The 20,618-nt window shown below is 47.4% G+C and overlaps 1 protein-coding gene across 6 annotated transcripts in view; it reads right to left on the reverse strand.

Annotated features, from left to right (window-relative positions):
- Positions 1–20,618, reverse strand: part of Nwd1 (NACHT and WD repeat domain containing 1) — a 65,181-nt gene that overhangs the window by 21,208 nt on the left and 23,355 nt on the right. For all 6 annotated transcript variants that reach the window (XM_085843817.1, XM_085843816.1, XM_085843815.1 and 3 more), the window contains 7 exons: positions 20,379–20,582; positions 19,101–19,260; positions 16,958–17,075; positions 16,182–16,340; positions 9,099–9,296; positions 5,278–5,400; positions 196–404 (listed from right to left, as the gene is read on the reverse strand). In XM_085843817.1, the coding sequence (XP_085699943.1) occupies positions 196–404; positions 5,278–5,400; positions 9,099–9,296; positions 16,182–16,340; positions 16,958–17,075; positions 19,101–19,260; positions 20,379–20,582 (1,171 nt within the window). The remainder of the gene's footprint in view (positions 1–195; positions 405–5,277; positions 5,401–9,098; positions 9,297–16,181; positions 16,341–16,957; positions 17,076–19,100; positions 19,261–20,378; positions 20,583–20,618) is intronic.

Consider the following 20,618-nt stretch of genomic DNA (forward strand, 5'->3'; position numbering starts at 1 on the left):
TGATGGGATGGGCTTGCTGCCAAGTGCTGGGATTCTAGCTGTGTGCCACCACAACCAACTTCTTTTAAGTGGTGCTGTTCCCTACCCTCTTGTGTGTACACATGATATGCATGCACACATAAATGCACACACATGCACCCACTCCTGCGCGCACATACACACTCATGCATGTGCACACAGAACCCAGTTTGTTACCCTTGCACCAGATGTCGAGTATACAACATTGTTTCTCTCATCCACATGAAGGTCCCAACTCTGGGGCTCTGTGGGATTTTGTGACCCTCCATCCAAAATGGTGACTTTCTCCTGGCCAGAGAGCAGACTCCACAGACGCAGGGTATGGTCCTTTGATGCAGAGATGGCAAGAGTCCCTTGGGCAAACACTCGCACACACTTCACTTCAGCTGCAGTGGACACAGTGTGGGGCATAGTGTTAGCTGGGGACAGTTTACCTGGTTTCTACCTGTGTCTCAAAAACCTAAACAACTGGGTGTGTCCCAGTGCTTGGGAGATCAGCAAATCTCTGTGAGTTCAAGGCTAGTCTGGTCTATGTAGAGAGTTCTAGGCCAGCCAGAGCTACCTAAAAAAACTTTATCTTAAAACAAAAACAAAAACAAACAAAAAACAAAACAACTACTTCTCAACCTTTGGCTCAAGTATAACAGAAAAATCTCTAAAAATAAACAACAAACAGAAAAAAGCAAAAAACAAACTATCTTCTATCTATAACATATCTATATATTTTACATAATGTTTAATCTGAAATTATATACCCCACCCCACCCCACCGAGGGAAGCCAGAACAACAATGTGTTGGTGACTACTTAACAGCCTGCCAGGTGCAGAAGCTGGGATTTACTGCTCCTACCCACTCTCATGGTGCAAATGGTCTAGCCTTAGCTGGTTTCCATTCTTAGCATAAGGGCATTGAACACAGTACTGAGACGAGATACTTTATTTCAGTCATTCTCTGTGGCTGTGTTAAATAACCTGACAAACACAACTTAGGGAAGAAGAGAAGGGTTTATTCAGTTCTCTGTTCCAGGTTGCAGACCATCACTGAGGGGAAATCAGGGGGAGATGGAAGCAGCAGTCACAGGCACAATCAAGAGCAGGGAGAATAAGCCTAGGGAGTGGTGCTGCCCACAGTGGGTGGGTCCTCCTACCTCAAGACAATCCCTGAAGACCAACCTGATCTGGAGTCCTTCTCAGAGACTCTCTTCTCAGGTGATTCTATTGTGTCAAACTGACAAAACAAAACATCACACCGTACCATGTCATCTCCTTCACACACAGTGTTGGGGAGCATGAAGACAGTAAAAGATGGAAAATAGCAAGTGGAGAGTTTGTAGTACTTTTAAATTTTTTTAAAAATCCATCATCATTGTATGTATGTGCATGGTGTTGGGGGAGGGAATGGCATATTGCTACCGTGCATGGTACATGTAGAGGTCAGAGAACTTTCTGGAGTCTTCTTCCACCTCTACATGGGTTCTGTGAATCAAACTCGGGTCACCAGGTTTTTGAGGTTTGTGAGATAAGTGCCTTTACCTGATGAGCCATCTTGCCAGTCTAAGCAGTATTTATGCCATATTTTACATCATTTAAAAAAGAATGTAGCCGGACGTGGTGGCACACGCCTTTAATCCCAGCACTCGGGAAGCAGAGGCAGGCAGATTTCTGAGTTCCAGGCCAGCCTGGTCTACAAAGTGAGTTCCAGGACAGCCAGGGCTATACAGAGAAACCCTGTCTCAAAAAAAAAACAAAACAAAACAAAACAAAACAAAAAAATAATAATAAAAAATAAAAAGAATGTATCATTATTATTACTACTGTTGATTCTTTGAAACAGGGTTTCTCTGTGTAGTTCTGACTGTCCTGGAACTCACTATACACATCAGGCTGTCCTTGAATTAAGAGACCCTCCTGCATATGCCTATCACTACTACCAGAAAATGTATTATTCTTAAATTTTATTTTTTAATGTATGTGAATGTGGGTTTGTGCACGTACATATGGGTGCCCATAGAGGCCCAAAGAGGGTGTTGGGTCTCCAGAGATGGAGTCACAAGTGGTTGTAAGCCTCCTGCCATGGTGTTGGGAACTGAACCCTAGTCTTCTAGAAGATCAGCAAGAGTCCCTAACCACAGAGCAATCCCTCCAGCCCCTTGATGTTATTTTTAGAATGTAAGGTGGTTAGATGTTTTGATGCAGTATGCATGAGACAGTCAATAATTGCTTTGATGAATGAAGACTGTGGAAGATGGACTGTGACTTGGAAGCGCCCCCCCAAAAAAATGCATGCCCCTGTTGCAACAGTGTGTAGAGAAGGAACTTTTTCACATTGGTTAGTGATGGGAGCTCATGAGGAGATTGGTGTCATAGTCACAGGAGTCAAGGTAGTTACAAGAAGAGCCATTTGGTCCCCTCTCCTTGCTCTTGAACATCCCTTCTCCGCACAATGCTGTGAGAGTTACTTTGTCAACTTGACACAACTAGACTCATCTGGGAACAAGGAGTTGTTTGTGGACAGATCTGTGGGAGATTGGTGATTGCCTTGATTGTTGTAAACTCCCCCACAATGGGCAGCACCATCCCCTAGACAGAGGGTCCTGAACTGTGGGAAAGTGGGAAAAAAATCAAGCTGAGCACAAGCAAGCAAGCAAGTGAGTGTGCATGCATGGATCAGGAGAGTTTGCAGCACGCTTCTCTGCTCGCTTGCTCTCTGTGTCTCTCTATATGTCTCTGTCTGTCTGTCTGTCTGCTGTCTCTCTCTCTCTCTCTCCCCCCACCCCCACTATGGGTATGACTAGCTGTCTCAAGCTCCTGCCACTGTGACTTCCCTACTATGATGAATTATAACCTGGAATTGTGAACAAAAATGTTCCATCCTCCCCTTAGTTGAGCAGTTTCAATTTGGGGGTGATTTTATTTTATTAGTATATTTGCACCATGTGTGTGCCTGGGACCTCTGAAGGTCAGAACAGGGCATCAGATCATCTAGAACTAGAATTGTGAATGGCTGTGAGCCACTATGTGGCTTCTAGGAGCTAAAGTGAAGTCCTCCATAAGAGCAACAAGTGCTTCTAGCCACCGAGCCATCTCTCCAGCCCTTGCTAGAGTATTTTGTCACAGCAACAAAACTGGAGCAGTGTTCTTCAGCACGTGATGGTGCAGAAGATGCACTGACTGCATCTTTGGATTCCCAGACTCTAGACCCGTCACTCAGATAAACTTCTGCTGTTTATAAGTTACCCAGTCTATAACATTCTGTTATAGCCACAGAAAATGGACTAAGACACGTTGCAAAAATGACTACAATTTTTCCCTTCCTGATCTGTGTCTTTGATGATAGTACCTAAACTGTCCTTGACCCCTGCCCCGGACAAGATGACTTTTCATTTTCTCCCATCAAGAGATCAACAGTCTCAGTTAAGAATACCATGAGGTAGCCACTTGCCCATATGACTACAGTGGAGTGTCAGGGCAGGTGCCAGCCTGGCTGGGACTGGAAGAAACACTCTGCAGAGCCCTGCTCGAGGTACTAACCCTCGAAAGAAGTGGCTTGTGAGCATAAATGGCTGCTGAGTGATGACCCCAAAATGGGTCATCTATATCATGCCCTTGCAAGACTCAGAGAACATTATGGGATAGAAAGAGGAAAGAATACAAGAGCAGGAAGGAGGACTGAAGCACTGTGGGAACATTGACATTGTGGGAACTCTTTCAAGCATGACAAACCATCCCACTCATGAATTCAAGCAGCTGTGATACCGCTCAAGGTCTGCTCGGGACTGGGACCACCACCATCTGTCATCAAAGAAGAGTCCTATGTCTCTCTGAGGACTTACAGGTTGATGGGAAGGTAGATGTTTTACCCCTCACCCTGAGCCCCTGTAAATGACCCTACTGACATATATTGGTTCATGCCCCACGACCCACAACCCACAACCCACACTGATGACCCACACCCCGTACCCATGACCCACATCTCATGCACCACACCCCACGTCCTACAAGAAAAGGAAAAGAAGGGGACCAGGTAGGAGAGAAAGGGGGACATGAGTGGGTAGTGGAGGTGAATGCGATTCAGACATTATAGATGTTACATGTGATATATATGATGCATGAGATGTCACATTGAAACGCATCCTTATATACTTACTAGTTTGTTGTTTGTTTTAGTTTTTCAATATTTTATGTTGTGACCCTAACCTCTTAGCCTTTTAAAAGTTCATTATTAACTTTATAATAATAAATAGTGTGTGTGTGTGTGTGTGTGTGTATGTAGGTCAGAGGACAACTTGCAGGAGTTGGTGTCTCTCCTGCAGAGGTACCGCATAGCACTGCCCCCTCCCTGAAATACTGTTAAGACTTATATGTATATGTATGTGTATGTGTATGTGTGTGTGTGTGTATATATGTATGTGTGTATGTGTATGTGTGTACATGTATGTGTCTGTACGTGTATGTGTATGTGTGTATATGTGTATCTGTGTGTGTATGTATGTGTGTATGTGTGCATATGTGTGTGTATGTATGTATGTGTGTGTATGTGTAGGTGTGTGTAGGTGTGTCTGTGTATATGTGTGTATGTATATGTGTTTATGTATGTGTATGTATGTGTGTATGTGTGCATATGTGTATGTATGTATGTGTATGTGTAGGTGTATGTAGGTGTGTCTGTGTATATGTGTATGTATGTATATGTGTTTATGTATGTATGTGTATGTGTGTGTGTGTAGGTATGTGTGTATATGTATGTGTGTGTAGGTGTAGGTGTGTGTATGTGTAGGTGTAGGTATGTATATGTGTATGTGTGTGTATGTATGTGTATATGTGTAAGTGTATGAGTGTGTATGTATGTGTAGGTGTGTGTATGTATGTATGTGTGTATGTGCTTGTATGTGTATGTGTACCTATGTGTATGTGCGGGTGTGCATGTGTATGTGTCTGTCTGTCTTTGTGTGTCTGCAGGTGCCCTTAGAGGCCAGAAGAAGGCATGGGATGTCCTGGAGCTGGGTTACAGGCAGTGTGAGCCACCCAACATGGGTGGACTGAACCTGCACACTAAGCCCCTGAGCCAATCTTTCCAGCCCATTACTCCCAATTTTTTAAAAATAAAAATTTTGTTTGCAGTCACTGTGTGTGAGGTGAATTGTTATATAGTCTGACCAATGCAGAGCAAGCCCAAGAGTTTCGGTGCAGGGATGTCAGTGTGTGAGGGAGAAGGGGCCCTGGGGACAGAGTACAGCCACCCTGTGTGTCACTAGTCACCTGTGTGTCCCATTAGAACGTGTACCACCTGTTGTTCCTCCACGTCCCACACGACCATGGCACCATCCTGGGTGCCCACCACCAGGAGTTTCTCCTCCAGGCTCCATGCTATGGCGGTGATGCCTGCAGACACACAGAGGTGACAGTGAGGACCTGGATGCTCACAGCTGTGGCCTTAGCCTGAGTCTGTAAGATCCCTCATTTATAAACAGGAAAACCAAGGCGCAAACAGACCCAGTGGCCATCCTGAAGTCACACAGCCAGAAAGGACAGAGACTTTAGAAGGAAGGACCGCACACTGCCTACACCATGAATTTTTTTATGTAACTAAAAACTTCTTTTTACTTTAAAGTGTGTCTGTGTCTATGCCTCTGTGTATGTCTCAGTGTGTGTTTGTCTCTGTGTGTCTATGTGTCTGTGTGTATGTGTCTTTGTGTGTATCTGTGTCTATCTCTCTGTGTGTGTCTGTGTATGTCTGTGTGTGTATCTGTGTGTATCTGTCTTTGTATGTCTCTGTGTATGTTTCTGTGTCTGTCTCTCTACATGTCTGTGTGAATGTGTCTATGTGTGTGTCTGTGTCTCTCTGTGTGTATCTCTTGGTATGTCTGTGAGTCTCTTTGTGTGTTTGTGTGTCTCTGTGTGTTTATATGTGTATGTCTCTTGTATGTGTCTGTGTGTGTCTATGTATGTGTCTGTGTGTCTCTGTGTGTGTCTCTGTGTATGCCTGTCTATGTCTGTATGTGTGCCTATGTGTTTCTTTGTGCGTTTGTGTATGACTGTGTGTGTGTCTCTGTGTATGCCTGTCTGTGTCTCTGTGTGTGCCTATGTGTTTCTGTGTGTGTTTGTGTATGACTGTGTGTGTGTCTCTATGTATGTATGTATGTATGTATGTATGTATGTGTGAGTGTGTGTGTGTTTCCGTGTGTATGTCTGTGTATGTGTCTGTGTGTGTGTCTCTGGTCTTTGTGTGTGTTTGTGTATGTCTGTGTGTGTGTGTTTGTGTGTGTCTCCCTATGTATGTGTATGAGAACTAAAGGGGGGTGTGGGGGAAGGAGAGGGAGGAAGGATAGCCCATGTCCGGCCAGAGTTTCTCCTATGCTCTGGGCAGGCGGACGTGGGAGGGCTGCCAGACGCTTTCCATTCGGCCCCAGGTGGGCATCTAAGCCACTGACCCCACTTAATGGGGAGTGTACAAGGGGCAGCCCCCGAAACCAGGGGCCCTGGAGCGACACCCTCAGCCCTGGGGTTACAGGAGAGAGGGTGGGAGAGAGATTCCCACTCAGGCGAGAGTCCCCCCTCTAATTCTAGCTCTAGGGAATCTGGTACCCTCTTTTGGCCTCTGGTGACACTGCACTAACATGCACAGACACAGGCACCTAGGAGACTGAAGCAGGAGGATTATCATGAGCTCAAAGTCAACCTGGGCTATGAAGTGCTTTCCAAGCTATCCCAAGACATCAGATAGCCTGCTTGCCAGCTATCTCAGTGGGTAAGAGTTTTCCCCATGAGCAGTGCCACCTGAGCTCCATTCCAGGACCATTTAAAGGCAGAAGAAGACAACCCTATCTGCTATGTCATCCTCAGTATCATTGTCTGTAATATGTATACACACATGCATGAACATGCACACATGTACATACATAGACATTCACAGACATGGACATATGCATACACATGCACAGACATGCACACACACACACACACACACACACACAAAGAAGAGGAGGAGGAAGAGGAGGAGGAGGAGGAGAAAGTGGAGATTGTTAATAGTTTAGGCAAACAGTCCCACCTAAGTGAATTTTGTTAAAATATCACTGAGCCAAGAGGTATGCAGTTAGCCTTAGATAGCACCAGCCCATGACCTAGAAGGATGGCTTAGTGCAGCTAAGCCTGTGGACCAAAGTTCAGATTCCCAGAACCCAGAGCTGAGGTCCCTGGAGGAAGCTATGTAGCTAGAATAGCTATATTAGTGAGTATGGGGTTCAACTGGGGAACTCCATCTCAATGAATAAGGTACAGAGTAATTGAGAAAGAACCTAAGGGGAACCTAAAGGACCCTTGTGCCAAAACCTTTTGTTATAATGCTCCTTGTTCTGCCAGGAACTTGGAGAGGCCTGACTCTTAACTGCTGAGCCATCTCTCCAGCCCAGCTGGTGATAAGTTTTTATCTGAGTATATAGTTACCCACACCAATCTCCACCACAGAGAGAGAGAGACAGAGATAGAGACATAGACAGAAACAGAGACAGACAAAGAGACAGAAATACCAATGCTCACATAAGGAGACTATTTTCTCACAGCCTAACAACTGGAGATGTCCTAGTGCTAAACATAAGAGTAGAAACAAGTTCTTCTAGGTGATGCCCTTAAAAGGAAGAAACCTACTGTCCATTCCTCTCTCCCTGGTTTGAATGTCACCATGACAGTATGGGCTACAGCAGTCATCACTGGCCAATAAGACTCACAGTGAAAGTAGGCAGGGCAACTAGACTCAAAGAGTCCTAGTTCTGTGACACCATAGGGAAGACAGAGTTTCTTTCCCACGAGCCCACTTCTATAGTAGGGTCCTTAGCACTGTGCAGCTGCTGAGTCATTTCCTCTCTGGTTTCTGAGCAGTCAAAATTGCTATTGTGCAGAGAAGCTGCCTGGGGCACTGGATGGCCAGAGCTGGAGCCTGGAGCCCTGTGATGTGTGTGGGTCTCATGATGGCTGAGAGATAATGTGTATGGACAAAGGAAAAGAGGGAGAAGAAAGAGGGCAGGCCAGGGGGGAAGTGGTGAGTCAAAGTTCTGCAGTGGCCCAAGGGTCAGTTGCTAAGCAGCTGTGTGTAATGAGAGGAAGGGGCAGGGTGGGGCAGGGACTGGCTAGGAAGGGACTCGTGGAGTGAGGTCAGCTGTAAGAACAGGTACAGCTCAGCTGCAGAGATGGCCTAGAGGCTAAGAGCACTTCCTCTTCCAGAGGACCTGGGTTCAGTTCTCCACACCCACATCAGGCGGTCAACAGCTGTCCGTGACTCCAGCTCCAGGGGGTCTGACAGACTCTTCTGACCTCTCTGGGAACCCCTATACATATGTAAAACACATGTGCCCATGCAGAGAGGGGGGGGGAGAAAATTTTAAAAGAAAATGTCTTAGAAAAACAATAACCATCAGGCAGCTGGGTGGGTAATGAGTGAAAGATTGGATAGAGGGAAGGAACAATAGGTGGGTGGATGTGTGGATCAATGGCTTGATGAACAGATACACCAATAGATGCATGAGTGAGCAAAAATCCTCTGCTGGGGTATGGGTGGATAAGTGGATGACTAGACTTATAGAAATATGGGTGGATGGTAAGTGGATCGACGGATAGATAAAGTTGGTGGGTGGATGAACAGATGTGGGGAGGCAGGCAATGGGTGGGAGGCAGGCAATGGGTGGGAGGCAGAAGGATGTGTATGGTGTGGGTAGGTGGTGTGTGAGTATGGGTATGGGTAGGTGGTGTGTGAGTATGGGTGTGGGTAGGTGGTGTGTGAGTCACACGGAAGGGGACAGACATATGGTGGTACAACTATGTCAGAACTTAAGTCCTGTAGAACTCTGCAGCCAGCAACTCTGGGACAAAACCTCAGAGGTAGGAGTCTGCCAGCTCCAGGATCATTAGCAGTATTTACAGCAGCAATCTACAGCCCCAGGGGACACAGAAAGCCTAGTCAGCATGAGGTGGCAAGGGAAAGTCCCAGAGGGGAGCCCCAGAGAGCAGCCTCGAATACCTGGCATCTGGGCCCCTGAGTATGCAGTGAGCTGGTATGGGTTTTGTAATGTAATGTTGGGGATACTCACCTTTGTGACACCCAGTAAGAGTGGCTCGAAGAGGTCCACCAGGTGGCTGCAGGAATCCTGCCAGGGGCACCAGCATTGGGTAGGGGCAGGCACGGAACCAGCTCTGGGCTTGTTGGCACAGCTGTCCGATCATTGCTGGATGTGATGCAGCAAAGAAAAGGAGTCTGGCCAGGAGCTCGGTGTATAGGACGCTCTTCTCTGCAACAAAATGAGGTGTCACCCACCTGGCTGAACCACACCAACTAACCCCAACTCTTACAAGACTGCAGAAGAGAAGCTGGGACCCCTCAACCTCAGGCCCTGCCGTCCCTCCTGTGTCCATCCCTGCTTCCTGGGCACAGAATAGCTGCCAGCCTCTAGGCTCTGCTGACTATGTCCCTTTGCCTGAAGCTCTTCCTCAAGCCAGCCATTCTTCTCCAAGAGGCACTTTTGGATCAATCAGCTCATTAACTAATTAGTTATTCATTTTATTATTCCTCCGATCAGCCTTGACTCTTGGGATCAAGAGAACCTCTCACTTCAGCTCCCCAAGTACCTGAGATCAAGGGGCGTGGTGGATGGATAGATTCAAGAATAGGTGGAAAGTGGGTGGAGGATGGGGAGATGGATGAATGAGAGGGCAGAAGGGAGCTGCATGGACAGATTGGCAAAATGTGGGGGGAGACTGGAGAGGTGGATAGATGGACAGATGAAAGAAGAAAGGAAGAGAGAAGGAGAGTGGGAGACTCAGTGTATAGGTAAATTGTGCCCAGCTTTCAAATGCCACCTCTGCCAAACTCCCCAGCTCCAGACCAGTGCTACCACCCTAAGCTGCTGTTTGACTTCATCCCCGAAGCCCATCTGGCAGTCCTCAGCCCCTCTCTGCTCTTTAGCCAGGGACAAGCATCTCTGCTGGGCCATCAGTGTATCCCCAATGCAGCACAGTAGAGCAAGATGCCCACAGTGGGCACTTCTGTTCATGCCTGGTGTCCTGTCTCTCAGGAGCATCAGACAGAAGGATTAAGAGCTCAAAGCCAGCTGGAGAGGTAGCTCAGGGGTTAAGAACACTGACTACTCTTCCAAAGGTCTTAAGTTCAAATCCCAGCAACCACATGGTGGCTCACGACCATCCATAATGAGATCTAACGCCCCCTTCTGGTGTGTCTGATGTCAGCTACAGTGTACTTAGACATAATAATAAAGAGTTCAAAGCCAGGCCAATAGCATGACCCTGACGGAAAAGTATCAGAGGCTAGAGATCCTGCTTGGGGGATAAATATGCTTGCCGTCAAGCCTAATGACCTGAGTTCGATACGCAGGACCCACAAGATGTAAGGAGAGAGCCAACTCCCTCAGACTGCCCTCCAACTTTCATACACTGACCATGCATGCACACACACAAACAAAATATTTTGTATATGGAGGGGACTGGAGAAAATCCTCAGTGGTTAAGGGTATGCATCTATATCAGGTGGTTCACAATTGCCTGAAACTCAAACTCCAGGGATCCAACTCCTCTATCCTGCATGGACACCTAAACATACAGAGAGAGAGAGAGAGAGAGAGAGAGAGAGAGAGAGAGAGAGAGAGAGAGAGAGAGAGAGAGAGAGAGAGAGAGAGAGAGAAGGAAGGAGAGAGAAAGGGAGAGGGAGAGAGAGGGGGGAGGGAGGGAGGGAGGGAGGGAGGGAGGGAGGGAGGGAGGGAGGGAGGGAGGGAGGAAGGGAGAGAGAGGGAGGAAGGAAGGAAGGAAGGAAGGAAGGAAGGAAGGAAGGAAGGAAGGAAGGAAGGAAGGAAGGAAGGAAGGAAGGAAGGAAGGAAGAGGATCAGAGCAGGCTCCCTGAAAGCCTGCAGAGTGGCCATTCTCAGGAGAAATGCACGGGGAACATGTGCTGCTGCGATGCCCTCTGGTGGTGATATCTCTTACCACACCCCATCTGCTGCTGGGTTGTAAATGAAGGAGCTTTTGCAAAGTCCTTGCTGAGGGTGTATTGTGGGAGATGGCTCACTAGGCAGCGTGCTCCCCCAACATGCACAAAGCCTTGGGCTCCATCCCCAGCACCACATAAAGCAAAAATAGTGTACGTTCCTGTCATCCTAGCACTTGGGAAGTGGCAGCGAGTGGATCAGGAATTCAACGTCATCCTTCAGCACATGAAGAGTTCAAGGCCAGCCTGGGACACTGTCTCAAACAATTTATAGGAAGTATGTAGAGCCTTCAAATTCAGGAAGAGAGCCCAAAAGCAGTCTAAGAGGAAGGAGCCTGGACCTGGGGAGGGATATAGGGAATGAAGGTTTCACAGAGAAAGTGTCAGCAAGGTTTGAGGGAGGGTGGTAATGGGGTTGCACGAAATGTCTAAACACCCTGGATGGAGAGGTGGCTCAGTTGGTAAATGCTAGCCTTACAAGCATCAAGATTTAAGTTCAGTCTTCAGAACTCAGGCAAAAGCCCAGTCTGCAAGTGTGCACTGTAACCTGGGAGGCAGAGACAAACAAATCCCTAGCACTCCATGGTCATCAAATATACACCTGACACACACACACAGACACACACCATATGGGGCTGTGAAAGGCAGCCTATTTTGGTTGAATGAGGCTTGCTCCGGCGACCCAGTAGAAAACTCTACAAGGGACGGAACAATGAGCCACATTCAGGTGCCTGACACCACAGAGCTCCCAACTCCTTAATTCTGTGACTATCAAACAATGTCCCAAGACAATGTCCCAAGCTTCTGGCATTCTGGCTAGACTCCACCCCCACAGTTACCTGACTATAGCCAGGCATGCTCCTCCCCATAGTTACCTGGCAACAGCAAGGTAGCCCAACCCACTATAAGAGGAGCTGCTTGGCCCCAATCTCTTCCCCCTCTCTCCACATGGCCATGGCCAGCCTCTCTCTTTCTTTCTACCTTCTCTCTTTCTCCCTGTCTTTCTACAATAAAGCTCTAAAACCATAGACTGTCTGTGCTCATCAAGGCCCACCGTGCTTGAACGATGGGGTAGGCTTTCCCCTAAAGAGCCCCATCTAACCTCCCACCAGAAGGCCTTCCTGCGCTCCAGCCACGGACCAGACCAAGGACTCTCACCCGCATGGGAACCATCCAGTATGCCCTCTCTCCTTGCCCTCTCCTCCCTTTGGCCCTGGGGCTGACCAAGATATCCTGGGGGCCTCTATTTTGTTCTCAGCTCTTCTGCAGTGTCCAGTGGTGTCTGGGATGCCTGAGACTGAGAACCTGTTATCTCTGACCTCCGTGAGGCCCAGAGACCTAGGACTGCCCCTTGTCCACCACCCCCCGACACCCCACCCCTGCAAGCTGAGTCCATAGCTTCCCACCGCCAGACCCCCACCCAGGGCCGCATGGAAAGCTTGTGGCCGTCCTCTGCATCCACCCGCCCAGAGCACCAGAACTCTGGTGGGATACGAGTTTTCTCCCACTCCCTTTATTCCCCCATGACCACTGCACTGCAAGACCACACACACACCAATCAAACACACACACCAGGCATACACATCAAACACATCACACACACACCAGACACACCCATCATATAACATACACTAAACACATCACACACACATAGACAAACACATATCAGATATATACAAACACATACACAAGGCATACCCATCAGACACACATACCATACACACACCATACACATACCAGGCACACACTACACACATACACTACACACAAACAATATATACACCAGACACACTACATACATACACACACATGCATATATACACACCACATACACACACATCAGACAAATATGGGGGACAAAGATATCCACAGAACACACCTATCTGACATACTGACACCTATTTGAAATACACATAGCCTGTTTATTCAAAACCCAGAGGTGTGGTTTACCAAACTCTAAGATTACCAATTTATCTTTGAATTGTTTGACAGTTTAATTCTTTACATTACATTTTGTTTGTTTGTTTTTAGTTTGTGTGCATGTGTGGCAGTCAATGGAGAACCTGTGGGAATCACTTCTCTATTTCCAGCACTTAGGTCCCAGGACTGAACTCAGGTCCTCAGGCTTGCCACAAGAACCTTTATGTAATGAGCCATGTACTTTTTGAGATCACGTCTCTCGTTGAGCCTGTCTCACATATTCAGCTCGACTGGGATCTGCCTGACTGTACCCCTGGGTTTGTGCTCTGACATGCACCAGGGGTTGCAGGTGCATGCTGGTGAACTGAGCTCTTAAGTGGGTCTAGGGATTTGAACTCAGGTCCTCATGCTTGTACAAAGAACACTTTTATTAACTGAGCCATGGCACAGGACCTACCTTTTCCCCATTCATTTAATTTTCCTTTTCCTTCTTCCCTCCCTTCCTCCATCCCTCCATCCCTCTCTCTTTACTTTCATTTTTGTCAGTGTGTCTTATGTATCTGAGGCAGACCTTGAACACCTGATCTTCCTCCACGCATCTTGTCACCTGTTGAGTCAGGTGAGAGGCTAGGATGTCTCTGGGAACTGCCAATGTTGGGGCTCTAGCCTGGGACTCCAGCACCAATCTCCACTCCCCCCTCCAAATTTACTTTTAAATAAAATCTTGGGGCAGACAAGATGGCTTCACAAACAAAGGTGATTGCCATTCACCAGGGCTACAAGATAAGAGAGAAATGAAACCTCTGATCTCCACATGTGTACTGGGGTACACACATACTCCCACAGAATAAAAAATAAATGCACTTAAGTAGATAAGAAATAGCACATGAAACAAGACACCATCCGGAACACGAACTGACAAACAGGAGAGAGCCTCAAGCCCAGAAGGGGTAGTTTTCATAAAGCTGCACATGATGGCTCACGCCTGTGCTATGACCACTCCAGTGCAGTCTGCTTGGTAGGTAGGCCTAAAGCCTGAAAGCAGTCCTGAGGCAAAGAGTTTCACAGAAACAGCCTCCTGGAACCTTGGCATTCCCATAGCCTGTTTATTCAAAACCTGTCCCCGCATTAGTCTGGTGTTTGGATCCATGTGCTCTCTTTCAGTATTGTTTTCTTATAAGTGCCTTTAAGGTTTGATTTTGACATAGCTAATTCTCCACCAGTGTTCCAATGGTTCCTATAAAATCCTTGAAGCTGACCCTGAGCTTGGAATTCAGTAAGAATGTTACCTATTCAGTAACACTCAAATTCACTTCTAGTAGAGACAGTGAAAATAATCAGGCATTACAAAGTACAGAACTAGGAAAGCTCGGGGCTAGTCTGCATAGAATTACTTAGGACAATAGCTGAGTCTCACCCAAACACAGGAATACACAATGGCCTAGCAAATAGGTGGATGGTCACATGAAAGAGTTAGTGGAAGGGAATTTCCCTGGTACAGGTTTCTTCACTAGGTCCAGAGGAATAGCATAATCAAGTATTTACTAAAGAATCCTGGTGGTGGGTTTAACGATAGACTAGCATTGCATCAGAGCATTCACCTGGCTCCATTTTAAGTGATAAATGTGGCCTGGTCCCCGCCAACTTTTTATGTATGCATTCTTATTTGTTCTGTATCAATGTAACTTGGTGGATGTGTTCACCTGGCTTTTCTTGGTTTTCTTCTGTATAAAAAAGTCTGGTGTTCGTTGGACAATACATTCAGATTCAACACACTCCCTTGTGTCATGTCTGTTTGTCACCCCATTCTCACCGACTCCTTGCCCACCTGCAACCAGAAACTCGTTCCCCACAGATAGGAGACCCAATGGAGGTTAGACTGCGGCACACCTGTTACCACAAGACTGAGGCAGGAGTATTGTGGCTTTGAGGCCAGCTTGAGTTACACAGTGAGACTCTGTCTTGAAGGAAGGAAGGACAATCTTCATAGAACATTTGCCTTTCTCCTTTGTGTGTACACATGTGTGTGCATATGTGTGTGGTTTGTTCAAGCAGGGTCTCACACCATAGCTCAGGCTATGTAAACCAGGCTAGCATTGAACTTGCTACATAGTTCTCCAGCCTCAGGTTCCTGAGTTCTAGAAAAGCAGGTGCATCACCCCATCTACCTACAGTAATTATTCTGTATGTGTTGTATTCATATGTGCACTCTCATATGCATGTCCCATGTATGCATGTTTGTGTGAGTGCATGCTTGTATGTGCCTTGTGTGTGTGCATGTTCAAGTGTGCATTCACATGCCTGTATGTGTACATTCTCATGTGTTCATATTCATATACTCATGTATGTGCATGCTCACATGTATGTGCTGTCAGTGGTCACCATAAGGTATTTTTTCATCCACTCTCCACTTTGGTAAGAGGGCCTCACTGACCTTGGATCTCACAAGTTCAGCTGGACTAACTGGCCAGCAGATCCTCTGATCTTCCTGCCTCTACCCCACACAGAGCATGGGAAATGTGCAGCACCACAGTGGCTTCTTACATGCACACTGGGGATCTAAGGGCAAGTCAGCCTGCTTTCATAGCAAGCACATTGTTAACTGAGTCATCTTCCTGCAATTCTCCTTCTTTTCTGGATTTCATCCATTAAAAATCCTTTGGGAGGCAGGCAGGTGGATCTTTGTGAGTTCAAGGCCAGCCTGGCATACACAGTGAGTTCCAGGACAGACAGAGCTCCACAGGGAAACCCTGTCTTGAAAAACAAACAACAAAAACAAAATCCAAGTGATTTATTTTGTCTCCTGTTATTAAGTCTGGACACAATTCCCTTCATTCCCCTGAAATACTTCCTGCCTGGATCTGTCTAAAAAAAAATGCAGGTCCAGAGGGAGGTACAGAATTGGTTTTTCAGGTTTTGTTTCAAAGTTCTTCCTGTCTGCATTCCAAATCGCACAAGTTAGTTTTGAAGAAGGCATCATGGAGTTAAAAAAGAAAGTGACATAGTGGGTGGATGAAAACAGACACATATAGATGTGTGAATGGGCGGATAGATTTGTGAACAGAAGGTTGAGGGATCAACGGGTAGATGGGTAGATGGGTAGATGGATAGACAGGTGGATGAATGGGTGGATGGTCAGATGAATGAATAATTGACAGATAGATGTGTAGGTTGGTGAAAAATCAACTTGCAGTCACTTGGGAAGAATGTGTTTCTAGAGACCAGTACACAACATAGCCTGTCAGGCCAGGACACTTACCCAGGCCCCGGAGCTCCACAGCAGGGCCACACAGCTGGATGGCTTCTCTAACCAGATCAACCTCAGGAGAGTCCATGTGAGGGGCACACATGTCAAAATCATCCAGCAGGGCCTCAATGCCTCCAGAGATGCCCCGACAGGAGATCCAACTCATGTTCCCTGTGGAGGACAAGGAATGGATCATTCTGAGAGCTGGGAAATGGTCATCCTGTCTTCCTAGGCTCTTAAACTCAACATTTCTGGCACTGAGGCTGATAGGTCTCTGTAGTGGGCACTGAGCTGTGATTGATGTAACGTGGAGCCTTGACCAGGACTCCACCCCAGATGCTGCCAGCAACCTCTATCTGCAGTATAACTCTCAGAAATGTGTCCAGGACTTGCCAAGTGTCTCCTGAGTAAGAATGTCTATTGTTTGAAAATTACAGGTATGGACAGTGGGTGGCAAAATAGGTGGATGAAACAGATACATAGATAGACTGAGAGGTGGACAGTTGATGAATAGGTGAATGGATAGAAAAGCTGTCTAAATGGACAAATGGATGAGAGATAGATGGGTGGAAGGATGGGTGGGTGGAGGTTGGTACAGAAGGGAAACTACAGAGTTAAACCAGTAAAGTTGTAGCAGATAGATGAATGGACAGATAAATGGACATATGGATGGATGGATGGATGGATGCATGCATGCATGCATGGATGGATGGATGCATGGATGGATGGATAGATAGGTAGGTGAGGCCTTTCTAAGGCCCTCATGGCCTCTGTCATGGCCCCCTTACCCAGAACCTCCTGCTTCAACTCCTCCAAGCGGCCTGCATGCAGCAGATGGAAGGGCAATTCCGTCAGCTTCCTCAGGTTGGCCACTGTGCCTGAGAACCACAGTGGCTGTGGGGCCACCTGGTGGAAGTAGGAAGTGGCATCAGGTTGGTCTTGAATTCAAGTGCTTCCTTCATGTCACAAACACTGGCCAAGGTGGCACCAGATGGTGCTGGAGGAGACAGGGACATAGCAGCAAACAGAGATACCCATCACCTCCCACAGTCAGGCTGGGACAAAAGAAGAGACCTGGGACTTGAGCAATTCAAGGATGAGGCATGTAGGGAAATGGAGGAGTTCTGCTGAAGGTGGGACATTGGAGCTGGGCCTCCGAGTCTATCTGTTAAAATACTTCCGAGCAGTGGCATTGTGATGTTCACCTACAGTCCCCGATCCTCAGGAGGCAGAGACAGGAGGATCGCTTGAGCTTAAGTTCTAGGTCAACTGAGACAGAAAGGTGAGACTCCCATCTCCAAAACAAAACCAAACATACACAACAATAACAAAAACAAAAGCCCAATGACAGACAAAGAACTGAAGGCTGAGAGCACAGTGAGCTTAGGCAGACCCTCATAAGGCAGGGGAGATTCAAACAGGGCAGCAGATGAACCCTGGCAGATAGGCTAACCAGCTCAGACTGCACATGGAGGCACTGGGGAGCTCTCAGGGGTATCAGAGGAGAGGCATGGCCAGACTGCATTCTAGAACTGTTCCTGGTGAAGACAGAGTGAAGCAAAGCAGGAGGTCCTGGGCTAGGAGAGCAGAGAGGAGATCCTGGAGACTGCTCAAAGGCAGAGGTGGCTGAACCGAGCTTCAAGCCAGGGACATGGGAACAGCATCCTCCCTCGGTGTCCATAACACCAAGTCCCATGAGGGAAAGAACCAGGAAGAATTACATGCAAGACTGGCCGGAGTGGGTTTCCCCAAGTGTGGGACTGGTGCTCTTGATCACTTCTGTGTGTACCCCAGTAATCATATGTACCCATGTGTGTACATGTGGTACACACATGTACATGCACAGTGAGTGCACAGACAGTTCTTCCTCAGTTGCTGTCCACGTGACTTTTTGAGATTGAATCACATCAACTGTGCTAGACAGACTGGCCATCAAGTCCCAGAGAGCCACCAAATTCCCCATCATGGACTTTTTGTCTAGGTTAGTTTTGTTTTATGAGGCATAGTCTCACCACTATGCAGCCCTAGAACTCACTTTATAGATCAGACTGGACTCAAACTCAGAGAGATTCACCTACCTCTGCCTCCTGAGTGCTGGGATTAAAGGTGTGAATCCCACCATGCCTGATCATGTCTGTCTTTTCTTTTTTTTTAGGTTTACTTTATTTTATGTATATAGATGTATACATGTGCACCACACAGGTACAGAGTCCACAGATGCCAGAAGAGGGTATAAGATCCTTTGGAGCAGCCATTTGAGTGCTGGGAACCAAACTGGTACCCTCTGCTGGAGCAGCCAGTGCTGTCTCTAGGCCCTGGCTTTTTTTTTTTTAATTTGTTTGTTTGTTTGGTTGGTTGGTTGGTTTTTGTTTTTTGTTTTTTGTTTTTCAAGACAGGGTTTCTCTGTGTAGCCCTCGCTGTCCTGGAACTCACTCTGTAGACCAGGCTGGCCTTGAGCTCAGAAAACTGCCTGCCTCTGCATCCCAAGTGCTGAGATTAAAGGCGTGAGCCACCACTGCCCAGCACCCCTGGCTTTTTAATGTGGGCTCAGATATTCAGCCAAGGAGTAAGTCTTCATCTAAAACAGTCACAGCCCTCTCCTGAGGTTCAGCTCTGACATGGAGAGCAGGAAGGCTGCTCCTTCCTAACTGAGCAGCTGACATAGTAGGAGGTAGAGGGTTTTCAACCAGCCGAGTGTTGATTGACATTTTCATTTTATCTTCATCAATGGCATACGCTCCATAAATACTTAGTGCAAAACAGCATCCATGTCTCTACTGAGACCTGCACCCAGAATTGCATTTCAGGGCTCACTGCTGTGAGAGGGATCCCCCAAAGGGGATACAGACAGTGTTTTGAGAGGGAAAGAGGGAAAAGGACAGTTATGGCAAAGTGTGGCTCTGAAAATGGAGTGGCGGCCAGTGGCCTTACCTTGCGGTCCAGGTTCAGGGGCTTCCCTACAAGTGGCAGGGTGATAAGTTTCTTGATCCCCTGGCTCCAGGCTCCAGAGAAGAATTCAGCTAGCACGCCATGCCTCTTGGCTCTCTCAGGCCCAGACAGATATCGAACTTGGATTACCTGGGACAGCTGTCTGTACAGAAAGGGTGCAGGCTGATGACCCAGGGACAGTGCAAGCTCAGAGTCTGTCTGCTCACCCCTGTCATGTTTCTTACTTAAACTGGTCTCTAAAATGGCCCTCTTCTCTCTCTCTCTCTCTCTTTCTCTCTCTCTCTCTCTCTCTCTCTCTCTCTCTCTCTCTCTCTCTCTCTCTCTCTCTCTCTCCCCCTCTTGCTTTTGGGGGCAATGGGAAGGTTCAATGGTTCAGTGGGTAGAAGTGATTGCTGCCAAACCTTATGACTTCAATCCTTGCCACTTACATCATGAAAGGAGAAAGCCAATTCCCAAAGTTGTCCTCTGACCTCCACACACACACACCATGGCACATACCCATCCACACACATACAGAAAATAATGTAAAAGGAACCTTTGATCTGGTATGGTGGTGCAAAACTGTAATTGCAGCACTCAAGAGGCAGGAGGGTAACAAGTTGAAGCTGTGTGTGGCTAGACCAGCCTGGGCAACTTAACAAGACATGATGGGGAATCAAAAAGTGAAAAGAGGTCTGGAGGATGACTTGGTAGATAAAGTGCTTTCTGTACAAGCATAAGGATCTGAGTTCAAATCCCCAACTCACATGTTAAAGCCCGCTGAGGTGGGAAGAACCTGTAACCCCAGCACTTGCAAGGGAGCAGAATCAAGAGGAGTCTAGGAGTCTTGTTGCACAGCCAATGTGCTGAGTTGGCGATCTTCAGGCTCAGTGAAAGACCCTATCTCAAAACATGGTGAAAAGCAATAGAGGAAAATACCTGAGGTTAACCTCTGTCCTCCAAATGTGCACACAACTCAGGTGAGGGCACCACACAAAAATGCATAACACACACACACACACACACACAGAGTGGGAAAAAAAAGGGCTGAGGTGTGGCGTGGAGCTGAGGTGTGGTGTGGAGCCCCTACCTAGGATCCCATAGCACCTCACACAACACGCAAATAAATGCGCAAAACCAACAAATTAGGCATGTAGAGTTTACAATGGAACCTGATTTGTGCTAGCTGGCCTGGCTACCCCAGAAAAGGAAGTGAAGGATTTGGTTGGCAGCCTTTGCTCTCAGGGTCCCACAAAGACAGTGTTTCTTCTTAGAGCCTACCTGTGTGCAATGGCCAGTAGCATGCAGCCATCCACGGGCCTCCTGACCAGGCAGTGTCCCAGGTCCCGGCGGAGCCGCACCCACAGCAGGGGCGGGAAGCGCAACAGCTCTTTGCTGGGTGGTGTCCAGTCCCGGTACACAGCCTGCAAGACTTCATCGTCCAAAGACAACACATCCTTCAGCTCTGCTTCTGAGAGACCGTACCTGTGAGTGAGGGGGCATAGCACATTGTGTCCTATG

Source organism: Mus caroli, unplaced genomic scaffold (genome assembly GCF_978045245.1).
Source record: "Mus caroli unplaced genomic scaffold, Mus_caroli_1 scaffold_10, whole genome shotgun sequence".
Classification (NCBI taxonomy): Eukaryota; Metazoa; Chordata; class Mammalia; order Rodentia; family Muridae; genus Mus; species Mus caroli.